Source organism: Tamandua tetradactyla, chromosome 15, assembly GCF_023851605.1.
Source record: "Tamandua tetradactyla isolate mTamTet1 chromosome 15, mTamTet1.pri, whole genome shotgun sequence".
Taxonomy (NCBI): Eukaryota; Metazoa; Chordata; class Mammalia; order Pilosa; family Myrmecophagidae; genus Tamandua; species Tamandua tetradactyla.
In genome coordinates this window covers 26815256-26829173 of record NC_135341.1, presented here as the reverse complement: position 1 = coordinate 26829173, position 13918 = coordinate 26815256, and the positions used below count along the sequence as shown (strand labels likewise).

Below are 13918 nucleotides of genomic sequence, written 5' to 3'. Positions count from 1 at the left end.
CAAGAGGGTTCTGACATTTTCAGCTTGGGGTCCTGCTAGAATGGGGCTAGCTCTGGAGGGTGTTTGGTGGTGGTGGTGATGGTGGGGTGGAGTGGTAGGGTTGCATGGAAATCAGGAAAGAGATCCTGAAGGTAATGTTTGAATTGTAATGGTGTAGATGGAGCTTGGAAAGAGGACAAAGAGCTGCAGAGAAGACAAGGGAAATGGGTAGTGGAAACCAGTGGCAAGAAGTTTCCCAGAAGGGGAGTGGTCAGTGTGTTTGGTGTGTTCCTTAAGCAGCAGGAGGATGAGAAAGGGGCCATGGCTTTGGCCAGTCACTTGCCCAGTTGGATTGGCCTTACGCTATGGCTTCCTCTTATGAATGACTGACTTGTCAGTGTAGCAAAGATGAAGATGATGGATAACACACACTGTTGGTGAGATTTGAGGGGAAATTGACCTCTTAAACCTGTAAGTGAAGGGTGAACAGAAGCAACTTTTTTATAGGGAAAAGATGTTTAGGACATAATGATTACTGAAAAGAAAACTTTCAAGACCAACTGTATAGTATACTATAAATTCAGAGAAGCAAACACACATGCATATGTGTACGTGCACACACACACACGTACACACACTTACACACAATGATGTGGTTAGACTATACCACATAATTAATAGGTGGTTATCTCAGGGATGCAACCATGCCCTTTACTGTCTCTATTTCTGAAGTAGTTTCTTTAGCTGTTTTTTATTGAGGTAAAATTCATATAAGATGCAGTTAACCATTTTAAAGTGATACTTAGCATTGATACTTAGCATATTCACAATGTTGTCCAACCACCACCTCTTTCTAGTTCCAAAACATTTCCTCACCCCCAAAGAAAATCCCTTACCCATCCCCTTTGCTCCCCAGCCCCTGGCAACTAGTAATCTGCTTTCTGCCATGGATTTGCCTGCTCTGGATAGTTCTTATAAATGGAATCATAAATATGGGACCTTTTGTATCTAGCTTCTTCCACTTAGCATGCTTAATCCATGTTTATCCATGTTGCAGCATTTCATTCCTTTTTATGAAGGAAAGTGAATATTCCACTGTATCCATCTATCCATTGATGGGCATTTGGTTTGTTTTCACTTTCATCTATTATGAGTAGTGTTGCTCTGAACATGTGTGAACGTGTACTTGTTTTAATTATCTGGGGTATATACTGAGGAGTGGAATCGCTGGGTCATATGGCAGTTCGGTGTTTAACTTTTTGTTTTCTGTAATGGCTGCACCATTTTACATTCCTCCCAGTAATGTGCAAGGGTTCCAGTTTCTTCATAACCTCACCCACATTCCCAACGTTTGTCATTTTCTGTCGTTGTTTTTTTAATTACAGCCATCCTAGTGAGTGTGAAATTTTATCTCGTTGTGGTATTTTAAATGCAATTTTATCGAGATATATTCACATACAGTATTATCACCCAAAGTATACAATTGGTGGTTCACAATATCATCATATAACAGTGCATTCATCACCGCAACCAATTTTTGAACATTTCCATTACTCAAAAAAAAAGAATAAATATAAAAAAGAACACACCCAAAACATCCTTTATCCTTTCTCCCCCCCTTATTATTTATTTATGTTTTGTCTTTATTTTCTTACTCATCTGTCCATATACTGGATAAAGGGAGTATCAGTCACAAGGCTTTCATAATCACACAATCATACCATTAAAGCTATATGGTTATACAGTCATCTTCAAGAATCAAGGCTACAGGATTACAGTTCAACAGTTTCAGATCTTTCCTTCTAGCTATTCTAATCCAATAAAAGCTAAAAAGAGATATCTATATAATGCATAAGAATAGCCTCAGAATGACCTGTCGGTTCTGTTTGGAATCTCTCAGCCACTGAAACTTTGTTTCATTTCTCTACCCCGATTTGGTCAAGAAGGCTTTCTCAATCCTGTGATGCCAGGGCCAGGCTCATTGCCAGGAGGCATGTCCCATGTTGCCAGGGTGATTTACTCCTCTGGGAGTCATGTCCCACTTCGGGGGCAGGGCAGTGAGGTTTTTTTAAAATTTATTTATTAATTAAAAAAAATTTAGCAAACAAACTAAAACATTAACATATATATTCAGTAATTCACAATATCATCACTTAGTTGCATATTCATCATTTCTTAGAACATTTACATCAATTCAGAAAAAGAAATAAAACGAAAACAGAAAAAAAAAAGATTATATATACCGTACCCCTTACCCCTCCCTTTCATTGATCACTAGCATTTCAATCTACTAAATTTATTTTAATTTTTATTCCCCCTATTATTTATTTATTTTTAATCCATATGTTTTACTCATCTGTCCATAAGGTAGATAAAAGAAGCATCAGACACAAGGTTTTCACAATCACAAAGTCAGTCACATTGCGAAAGCTGTATCATTATACAGTCATCTCCAAGAAACGTGACTATTGGAACACAGCTCTACATTTTCAGGCAGTTCCCTCCAACCTCTCTGTTATGCCTTAACTAAAAAGGTGATATCTATTCAATGCGTAAGAATAGCCTCCAGGATAACCTCTTGACTCTGGAATCTCTCAGCCATTGACACTTTATTTTTTCTCATTTCTCTCTTCCCCCTTTTGGTCGAGAAGGTTTTCTCAATCCCTTGATGCTGAGTCCCAGCTCATTCTAGGATTTTTGTCCCACATTGCCAGGAAAGTCCACACCCCTGGGAGTCATGTCCCACGTAGAGAGGGGTAAGGAAGTGAGTTTGCTTGTCGTGTTGGTTGAGAATGAGAGAGAGGCCTCATCTGAGCAATAAAAGAGGTTCTCTTGGGGGTGACTTTTAGGCCTAATTTTAAGTAGGTTTAGCCTATTCCTTTGCGGGGTTAAGTTTCATATGGACAAATCCCAAGATTGGGGGCTCAGCCTATTGCTTGGTTGTCCCCACTGCTTGTGAGAATGTCAAGAATTCTCCACTTGGGGAAGTTGAATTTCCCTCCTTTCTCACATTCCCCCAAGGGGACTTTGCAAATACTTTTTTATTCACTGTTCAGATCACTCTTGGATTTATTGGGGTATCACTCTGGACAAATCTACAAAATGTCATGCCCTACTCAAGGTTCCATGTACTTAATGGTGTTCAATTAAGCTGTCCATATAAGTTATATTAGGAAATGCACTAGTCAAAATATAAATTTCGTACCAAATAAATATTTTTTGCTTTATTCTCACACATAAGTTAAAGTTTCAAAATATTATAACCATCTATTTTCAACACCCTGCAGTGTTGACATTCCTTTGTTCTTCCTCATGCAAAACATTTTTAAATTTGTACATTTAGTCACTATCATTATACACTCTCAGCATTCCTAGATTATACCATCTCAGTCTTTATCATCTTTCTTTCCTTCTGATCTCATTTGTGCCCCCAGGCCTCCTCCCTCTATCATTTTCAAATTCAGCTTCATTCAGTGTTCTAACATTATTGTATTACAGTTAGGTGGTATTGTGCTATTCATTTCTGAATTTTTATAATCAGTTCTGTTACACAATCTGCATCCCTTCAGCTCTGATTACCCAGTATCTACCCTATATCTTTCTCTTGATGGTCTCTGTTCGTAACTGAAATTCTCCAAGTTCGTTCATTAATGTTAGTTCATATCAGTGAGACCATACAGTATTTATCCTTTTGTTTTTGGCTAATCTCACTCAGCATAATGTCCTCAAGGTTCGTCCATTTTGTTACATACTTCTTAACTTTATTCTGTTTTACAGCTGCATAATATTCTATCATATGTATATACCGCAGCTTGTTTAGCCTCTTGTCTGTTGATGGACATTTGGGCTGATTCCGTCTCTTGGCAATTGTAAATAATGCTGCTATAAACATTGATGTGCAAATGTCCATTTGTGTCCTTGCTCTCATGTCATATGAGTAGATACCTAGCAATGGTATTGCTGGATCATATGGCAATTCTATACTTGGCTTCCTGAGGATCCGCCAAACTGCCATCCACAGCGGTTGTACCATTTTACATTCCCACCAACAGTGGACAAGTGTGCCTCTTTCTCCATATCCTCTCCAGCACTTGTCATTTTCTGTTTATTGATAATAGCCATTCTGGTGGGTGTGAGATGATATCTCATTGTGGTTTTGATTTGCATTTCAGGGCAATGAGTTTACCCGCAGAATTGGCTCAGGGAGAGAGGCCACATCTGAGTAACAAAAGAAGTTCTCTGGGGGTGACTTTTAGGCATAATTATCGCTAGGCTTAGCTTCTCCTTTGCAGGAGTAATTTTCATAAGAGCAAGCCCCAAGATTAAGGGCTTGGCCTATTAAATTGGTAGTCCCCAATGCTTGCAAGAATATCAGAAATTCCCCAGGTGGGGAAGTTTAATATTTCCACATTTTTCCCCAGTCCCTCTAGGAGACTTTGCTAATACTTTTTTTATTTTCTGCCCATATTTCTTTGGGACAAACCAACAAGATTCACTTCCTATTCACGGTTCCATGTAATTATGGTGTTTGAATAAACTGACCATACAGGTTAAAAAACATAGTATTCTATCAAAAATATAAACTTTGCATCAAATAAACAGCTCTTCCTTTGGTCTCATACAGAAGTTGAAGTTTAAAATACAAGTCAATATCATACTTTATGCTTTAGTCTGATTAACTTAGTCTTAACAAGTTCAGCTTCATTTATATCTCTAACTGAAATCTAATCCCTTTTTCAGCTTAGCATTTGGTATATGAGGTAATGCTACTTTCATAGCTGCAGAACTCTAGCTCTGAGTCTTGGGTGTCACACAGATACCCTAAGTTGTAGGGAATAACCAGGTTATACACAATGAGCTACGAATCCCAGAATTTAGAAGTAACTCTGGAATAGATGTGACTGCTTTAAGACTTTACAATCCAGGAATCTTTACAATAAGCTTTTCCCTGATGACCTATGCTCTCAAATTCAATTCTCAGAGTTTGTACATTAGAGTTAGTTCATATTAATGAGGCGTTATAATATAATGTTTGAGTTTTGTTTCTGGCTTATTTCACTCAACATACTGTCCTCAGGTTTCATTCATCTAGTTGCATGCCTCATAACTTCATTTGTTCTTGCAGCTATGAATATTCCATTGTATATATACACTAAACTTTGCCCCTCTGTTCATCAGTCGATGTACCTTTAGGTCACCTCCATCCATCGTAAATGTGAATTCTGCTGCCATAATACCAGTGTGCAAATTTCCATTTGCATCCCTGGTTTCAGTTCTTCCAAGTATTTTGCCTAATAATGGGGTTGCAGGTTTATGTTGCAACCCTTTACTTAGCCTCTTGTTGAGCCACCACTGCCTTCCAGAGGGGCTGCACCATTCTGCTTTCCTACCAATGATGAATAAGTACATCTCTCTCTCTCCACATTTTCTTCAACACTTGTATCTTTCTGTTTATTTTTAAATAGTTTTTTTCACACCCCGAGCAATCCATCCTAAGTAAATGAATGGTTCCCATTATAATCGCATAGTTATTCTTTTACCACCATATTCTATATAAGGATATTTCCATTACTTCTGTAAAGAAATAAGAGGGGAAAAAAATGAACAATATAAAATAAAAAAATAAAAGAGAAACGACACCACCACCAAGAATTCCATATCCCTCCCTTATATCCCCTTCTTATTCACTTTTAACTTTGGTATGTTGCCTTTGTTACATTTAATGGAAGCATATTACAAAGTTATCATTAACTATAAACTCTAGTTTGTATTGATTGTATTTTTCCGTATACTACCCTGTTTTCAACATCATGCAATGTTGACATTCATTTGTTGTCCCTCATGTAAAAACATTCCTATATTTGTACATTTAATTGCCATGATTGTCCAGTCTAGGTTTTGCTGAGGTGTTTGGTTCCAGTCTTTATCTTCTGTCTTTCCTTCTGGTGTCATTCATTGTGGTTTTGATCGGCATTTCTCTAATGGCTAATGCTATTGAGCCTCTTTTCATGTGCTTGTTGACCATATGTATTTCTTCTTTGGAGAATGTCTATTCAAGTCCTTTACCCATTTTTTAATTGAGTTATGTCCTTTTTTTTTTAATTGAGTCTTTACATTTCCAAACCTTTTTGTTATGGAAAAATTTATGCAAAAATAGAGACAGTTGTATGGTGCATCTGTTATGTACCACTGACCGTGTTACTATGATTAGCATTTTACCAATCGTATTTCATCTATTCTCATTCCAAGTGTGTTGAACCAGATTCCAGACATTATATCCTTTCATTCCTAAATATTTTTTTATGGTTCCCTAATTGATGAGAATCTCATTCCTTTTTTTGTACAAAGAGCATGATTCACACTTGTATAACCCAAAGGAATGACCAAGCCTGTGCCTCTCTGCCCAGACAGCAAAGCCATCGTGGATGGGAACCTGAAGCTCATCTTGGGCTTGGTGTGGACGCTGATCCTCCACTACTCCATCTCCATGCCCGTGTGGGAGGACGAAGGGGACGATGATGCCAAGAAGCAGACACCAAAGCAGCGGCTACTGGGGTGGATTCAGAACAAGATCCCCTACCTGCCTATCACCAACTTTAACCAGAACTGGCAGGACGGCAAAGCCCTGGGAGCCCTGGTAGACAGCTGTGCTCCAGGTGGGTGCCTGTGGTGGCCTTTTCTGGATGGGGGTCTCTGCTGTTATTGGGGACCCGCGTCTCCATTTCAATATGAAAACTGGTTTTGTTGTTGATTTGGGGTTTTTCTTCTCGTTTTAGCCCATTGTAACTGAAGACAGGTAATGGAACTAAAAATGAGTCTGTTTACCCTTTCATTGGCAGGTCTGCAGGTATATCCTGCAGCATTAAATTCAGTGGTTTATTCAAATACCCGATGTAGCTGTTCGAGCAGTTTCCAGACTCTAAAGTCCTGCTTCTACCCACAATGGGTCCTAGTTTCCTGCTGGCTTTGGCAGGAACATGTGGTCCTGTTAGTTGGCTTGGCCTAAAAATCTAAAAAAACTTCCAAAGAGTGGAAAATACCCATTTTTATTAACCAATGGTTTGACAATATTTGGTTTTCTCCTCCCTCTTCTTTCCACATTCCTGTGTAATAGTGCTTGGTCATGATCCAGTTGGAGTCTCTTCTACCCTTGATGGGTTCTTCTTTTCCAAGTGGTTTAGTGTATTCTAAGGTAGTAATTATCCTCACTGGAGGGTCTAGATTAATAGGTAGAGTTTGCACACTCGATAGAAAGAATCAGAGCCTGTGTTTAGAGGCACCCCCCCACCCAAATTGTTTTAATAAAAAACCTACTCTAATAATTATATTTCCCATTTACTGAGTATTATGTTTGTATTAGGTACATAGTATTTTACAAGGAAGGTTCCCAACATGTTCAAAGCAGAACTGGTTAGCATTGATTGGGTAGGGAAGGAAGACAGACTCTGGGCCTTATTCTTTCTTGAGAGAACCTTGAAGCTGGTGTCATTGGGCATAATTCAAAGCCCATCATTAGTTCATTTCTCAAGGCCTTCTCTCTTACTTTCATCCAAAGATACATTTTAGAATAGCTCTTTCCAGTGTAACTCCAGAGATTTTTACCCCAGCTCTACATTTCTTATATGTGCAAAGACTTTTAAGATGATCCTAAATTCTTGCTTTAAGCAAGTAGAAATTTGAATCATACAGGCTACTAGCCCAGTCTTTTTTTAGAAATATCTGGATATGATTTAAAAGAAAATCTCTCCTGTATAAAGGCAGTCAGACCAAATAGTTTTACTGGCATTATTCATTTATCTATGTATTTTTATCAAACCTTTAAGGAATGGGTAATCCTTATCTTAATCATAGCAGCCTGAAGAAATGTCAAGCTAATTCAGGAATTATCCTGAATTATACTCATGTCTGTGATACTTTCGTCCTTACGGTACATAATTTAGTATAATTTTTGGAAGAAACTATTTTGTGAATTATGAGACCATGTGGATTAGTAGGGCTTATATTGCTTCAAGGTTTAGTTCAGACTAAACATGGCTTCCTTTAATGTCTTCAGCCAGCTAATGCTAAAAGCATCTTCTGTGTTATGTTAACAGGTCTGTGCCCAGACTGGGAATCCTGGGATCCACGAAAACCTGTGGATAATGCCCGAGAAGCCATGCAGCAGGCAGATGACTGGCTGGGTGTCCCACAGGTATCCATCCATGCATGCGTGCCATGTCCCACAATGTTGCTTTCACTCACTACTTGTTCTGGTATTCCGTGGATGGCTCTCTGGATCCCATAGGCAGTTTGACCTTTATGCCTTCAGCCATTAAGAAATGTTATGGAAGCATTGCCTGTGATACTCTCCCATCTTCCTAAGTTTACCCTTAAAAATAGTTTCTCATTGACTTAGATTGTTCAGATTATTCTTAAATAAAATTATTCAGAAATCTTTATGCCACTCTTCTTTGCCACATGCCAGGAAATTTTATAGTTCTTTCTGGTCCAGATATCTTGAAGGCTATCTTTGAACCCCAGAGTATGCATATGGATCTTAAAAATTAGGTTAGGGCAGGCCACGGTGGCTCAGTAGGCAAGAATGCTTGCCTGCCATGCCAGAGGACCCGGGTTCGATTCCCGGTGCCTGCCCATGTAAAATAAGTAAAAAAAAAAAAAATTAGGTTAAACGTAAAAAATTGCCAATAACGGACTATTCTTGACCTATAAAGAAAAAAAAAGTCCAAGATCTCAGGAAAAGTCATAGGATTTAGAACTTAAACAAAATTAAGCCAGGATAATCTACCATAAATAGAAATTGTGGTGGTATTTGTATTGCCCACCGGGTTATTATGATAATGCAGCAAGAGTACGGGGAAATTGAATAAATCTTGGAGACCATCTACAGTGGTCATATTGCTTAGTTTGGATCCCTTCTCCCAAGCACAGAAGAAAACCAGTGCTTTCTTCCAAAAATCCCCCTAATAATGAGGTCTCCATGTTCAAAGTATTGGTCAAGAGAAGTTATGGGTAGCCAGTACCATGGGATGAATGGCCACATTTTAGGTTCCATTAATGTCTAAGCTGATGTTCAGAACTGAGTTCAGTGTATTACCTATGTTTCTCTGGTTGGTTTTGAAATCGTGACTCTGCTATAGTGTGTATTTCTTGGCTCTTCCACCTTTAGGCAGTGGTATGGTATGTTTTTATCTCCTCTTAAGCCTAAAATACTTTTGATGTTTGTGTTATGTCAGTACTGTCAAAAGACTGCCTGGAAGAAGTGCCATATCAGCACATACCCTCCTTTTTGGTAATGTATTGAAGGCAGCTGTTCAAACCCAAGTAGCTGTTTTGTTCCTGAAAACCAATCATCAGAACATTTTATGATGCTTTACCAAGGGGTGAGGGAATCCAGGTACATCTATTGTTCATGTGCATTTGGTTAATCTGGTTCATGAGATAGAGCTTTCTGTATGTTTGAGCAGGTGTGGTTTAACTCTTCAGCATCATTTGTTGGGGGTAGTGAAGACTTTATGAGCTGGGTCAGGGGGTGGGAGTGAGGCTCTCTTCTGGTTTCAGGAAGGCCAGCATCCCTGTCCAACCTAGGTCTGATATCCCTACTAAATTGAACACCAGGAAAAATTTACTCCTTTCCCATTTCCTGTGTATTGAGATTGCATATCTAATATGTCACTGGGTTGTCTCTTTTGTTTTTATTTTTATTTTTTATTAGAAGTCAAGTTAGTAAGGGTACAAATGGGTATTGAGCAAAGGAAAAGTCCAGCTTACCTTGTGCTCTTTTGTAATACACTCATGATCCTGTGTGTACGTTTTTCTTCTTCCACATGACTTGATGTATCTTATCCCTTTTGGAAAGTTTAACCAAGAGACTGAGTGGACTACTTTTTGTGGGGGAGGAGATCATGAACCTCTTGGAATTCCATGCAAATTTGGTACATAAGCATTTTTCTGGAGGGGGTTTCCAGCTCCCATAAAATTCTTAAAGGGGATGGGAATTCCCTTAAAGGGTAAGAAACACTAACGTTGGCACATAGGTTTAGTGTAATTTCAGTTAATTGAGAAGCTGCCTCAATTTCTTAATATTTGTAGTGCTTGGTTTAAAAGATTTTTTGCAAAACCTCCAGTAGTTTAAAAGTAATGTGTTCTTGACATTCAGCCATCGTGTTATTCTTCTAGGTCATCACTCCTGAAGAAATTATTCACCCAGATGTGGATGAGCACTCAGTGATGACTTACCTGTCTCAGTTTCCCAAAGCCAAGCTCAAGCCAGGGGCTCCTCTTAAACCCAAACTCAACCCAAAGAAAGCCAGGGCCTATGGCCGAGGTAAGAGCTGGTCATGTTGAATTGAGGCTTATCCTCTGGTGTTGGAGATTATTGTGTGGCTTCAGGAGAAATGTTTTCGGAATCAAAAATGAATAAACTTGACTGCTGCCAATGCCCTGGCAGAGGAACTGAGGTCAACCTTGAATTTGCAGTATTTAAAGTGGACACAAAACTGTTTGAGCAATGCAGACAATAAAGTGCGATGTTGTAGGTGACATTGCCGTTGGTAAAACACGTCTCCTGATATCCTACACAACAAAGATTTCCATCTGCATATGTACTAACAGTTTTTGACAACTGTGCAGTCGCATTATGATTGGTGGAGAGCCATGGACTTCTGGACTTTTTGATACTGCAGGGCAGGGGGATTATAACTGATTATGACCCACTGAGTTATCCATAAACAGATGAATTTCTAGTCTGTTTTTCATTGGTCTCTCTGTCCTCCTTTGAAAATGTGAAAGAAAAGTGGGTACCTGAGATGACTTGCCACCTTCCAAAGTCTTCTCTTTTTTTGCCTATTGGGACCCAGGTTGATCTCAGACATGACCCCTTTGTTATTGAGAGACTTGCCAAGAACGAGCAGAAGCCTGTCACTCTAGAGACTGCTAAAAAGCTGGCCCAGGACCTGAAGACTGTCAAATGTGCGGGTTTTTCTACACTTGCACAGAGAGGCCTAAAAAATGTATTTGATGAAGCAATACTGGCTGCCCTAGAGCCTCTAGAACCAGAGCTGCAGGTGTGCAGAGCTGTGAGCATCCCTCTAGAGCCCTTTCTGCACAGCATCATAGTCAAAGCAATGTTTAAACCAAAATGAAGATTAAAAATTAAAATTCATTTTTGCAACAACGACCAATGCTCTGTGCCCTACCCACATGCACTCACGTGAGACAGGGCCCATAGGCATGGCCCTCCTGTCCCCTCCCAATTCTGGTTAATTTTCAATAATTGTGTACCGTCAGAAAAGTGATTAGTACTCATTTCTGTTTTGCTGCTTAAAAAATTTTTTATTTTATTTTTTTGTTAAAAGTAAGATGTGCCTGGGGGTTGCAAGGGTGGCTCGGTGGTAGAATTCTCATCTGCCATGTGGGAGACCCAGGTTCGATTCCCGGTCCATGCACTTCCCCAAAAGACAAAAAACAAACAAAAAACCCTGCAAAAAGTAAGGCATGCTTGTGATGACTCTGTAACAGACTAATTTAGATTGTTACAAAGTCCAAAGCTGTCCTCTTGTTCCACTCTGGAGAGTAATCTGGGACATCTTAGTTTTTATTTTTCCTTCTACTTCTTTCTCTCTCTCTCTTTTTGGTGGAGGTGGAGGGGTGAGTTTGTTTAGTCTTGTTTTTAAATTCGTGAAGCAGTGGTGGGCAGCCTTTCGGAGGAGGAGGATGGGTTGATTCCACATTCCACTTCCTAGATCTGGTTTAGAAAACTTGTTGCCCACCTGGTGCTCTTAGGAAGGCGTGTCGTACATGCCTCGTTGAGTAACATGGTAGTTTTGGAAAGTTGCCTTTTCTGTCTACCCTTGAGTAGGTCCGATAATTGCTGAAACTCATGAAAGTAGGTGGAACCTGTCTTGCCCCTCCCCTGTTCTGGCATGCACTATATATATGACCGACTTTCAAGGAAATTTATTTGCTGTTTGCTGAATTTTGTTTTTGAAGTTAACTTCTAACTTCTATTACTGATAAATGAAGAAAAGTATTGCACCTTTTGAAATACACCAAATGAATTGTGTTCATAATTAAACAAATTTTTTTTCCCTGTTGGTCGTCATCTAATATGTTTAGCATAGATGTGCTGCTTAACAGTATATGATGTGGTATTCCTAGAATACAACTGAAGATATGGTATAGAGTGGAAATGTGGGGAGTGGCGCTAAAAGACAGATGTCCATGGAATGAGTCACATCACCTTCAAGTGATGGGAAAGGAGGCCCGCTTCATTAAGAGGCTGGGGGTGGGCTTGGGGCAGGGAGAACATTTACTAGCATGGGGACCAGCTAGGGGATGCCCTTATTTCTGTTTTGCATATAAGGAGCCCTAGAGCAGCCAGTTGAGGCTCCCTAGTATAATAAAACTCTGGAAAGAGTCTCAGTAAGTCTTAGTAGGATATTATCAGCTTATTTTGGTTGCAGTTTCCTTTTTGTCTTTTTTTTCTATGTTTAGGCAATCTTTTCCATCTTCCCCAAATCCTAATCCTTCTAGACTGATTAGTGTTGAATCAGTGCTTTCTCATGTCTCAGTTTCTTTGTATATGCATTATTTTCAAATGTATTAAACACCAAACAAAAAACCCTTCAAAAGAAAAAAACAGAAGAAGGAATAGGTTTAATCCTTAAAGATATTCCAGGCCTTTTTTTCCCAGACATTTTTTACTTATAGGTTCATTTATTTATGACCACCTTTTTCTGCCTTATGACTCTAATGCTTTAAGAAATGCTGCGGCTTTCATGTGGTGGGGAATGCTGTTTGCTGCCTTGCCTTTTTAGTGCAGTGGCCCTGGGATGAAGAAAGGACCTTTGCTCCCATTTTTTTTAGGTGGGGAATCAGAGTCCTGGTTCCCCAGGGGTTCTCGCCATAGCTACCCTCAGTGATGGCGGCAGGGCAGCACCCAGGGTCATCTGTCAGCTGAGTCATTTCTCTATCTGTTATACTAAAGCAGCCTCATGATTTCCAGATGGGGCGGGAGCTATTGTTAACCCCTGGAAAGCACTTCCTTGCTAAGACATCCTGTTTATGACCTGAGTCAGCTGCAGATACCATTCTGCCAGACGCTGTTTGGTGTTCTGGTCGCACACTAGCTTTTTAAAGAGGGTGGTTGGTTGCATCTCATCATGCTATGGTTTCGGATAAAGATTAGCTTGCTAGATACAACTTACTCCTTTTTCTATGGGGGATAGTATGCTACTGGGGTAACACTTATACATACACAATATCCATATGTCCTCCCTTGGAATCAACAGTTTTTCATATTTTAACTTAATAGCTTTCTTTTGACTTGCATGTGTCTGCATGCACTCCTGGGTGACTGTTGAATTATTTGCAAATAAGTAACTGAGATAGTGACAATGACATAATCACAGTTGTGACATAGTGACAGTTCACTTCTAAATACATCAGTAAGCCTCTGCTAAGAATTTAACATCCTGTTATATAACCTCACTACTCAATATCAAATAAGAAAATTAACAATAATTTCATGTCATCTGATACTCAGTTTATATTCATATTTCCCGATTGTCTTATTTTTTAAGCAAACCGAGATCTGATTAAGTTTCCCTACTACATTTGTCTATTTCTGTTTAGACAATTTCAATCTAGAATAATTTTCCCCCTACTTTCCAAAGAGACCACGGCACTTGTCTTGTAGAATAGCCCATTATTTCAGTTTCCAGGGCTGCTCAAACAACTGCCATGCAATGGGCTGGTATAAACAAAGGGAATTTATTAGCTCATGGCTTCGAGGATATGAGAAAGTCCAAATCAAGGGGATCATCAAGGCGCTGTTTTCTTCCTGAAGACTGGTGTGCTGGGTTGGCTGCCAGCAGTCCTTGGTCGTTGGCTCCATTGTCACATGGCAGTGCACATGGTGGCCTCTCCTGGCTTCTCTGTT

General features: G+C 39.4%; 1 protein-coding gene across 6 annotated transcripts in view; it reads left to right on the top strand.

Moving 5' to 3' along the window:
- FLNB (filamin B) overlaps positions 1 to 13918 on the top strand; it is a 160223-nt gene that overhangs the window by 68681 nt on the left and 77624 nt on the right. For all 6 annotated transcript variants that reach the window (XM_077128879.1, XM_077128878.1, XM_077128877.1 and 3 more), the window contains exons 2-4: positions 6387 to 6635; positions 8073 to 8170; positions 10156 to 10303. In XM_077128879.1, the coding sequence (XP_076984994.1) occupies positions 6467 to 6635; positions 8073 to 8170; positions 10156 to 10303 (415 nt within the window). In that variant the 5' untranslated portion in view covers positions 6387 to 6466. The remainder of the gene's footprint in view (positions 1 to 6386; positions 6636 to 8072; positions 8171 to 10155; positions 10304 to 13918) is intronic.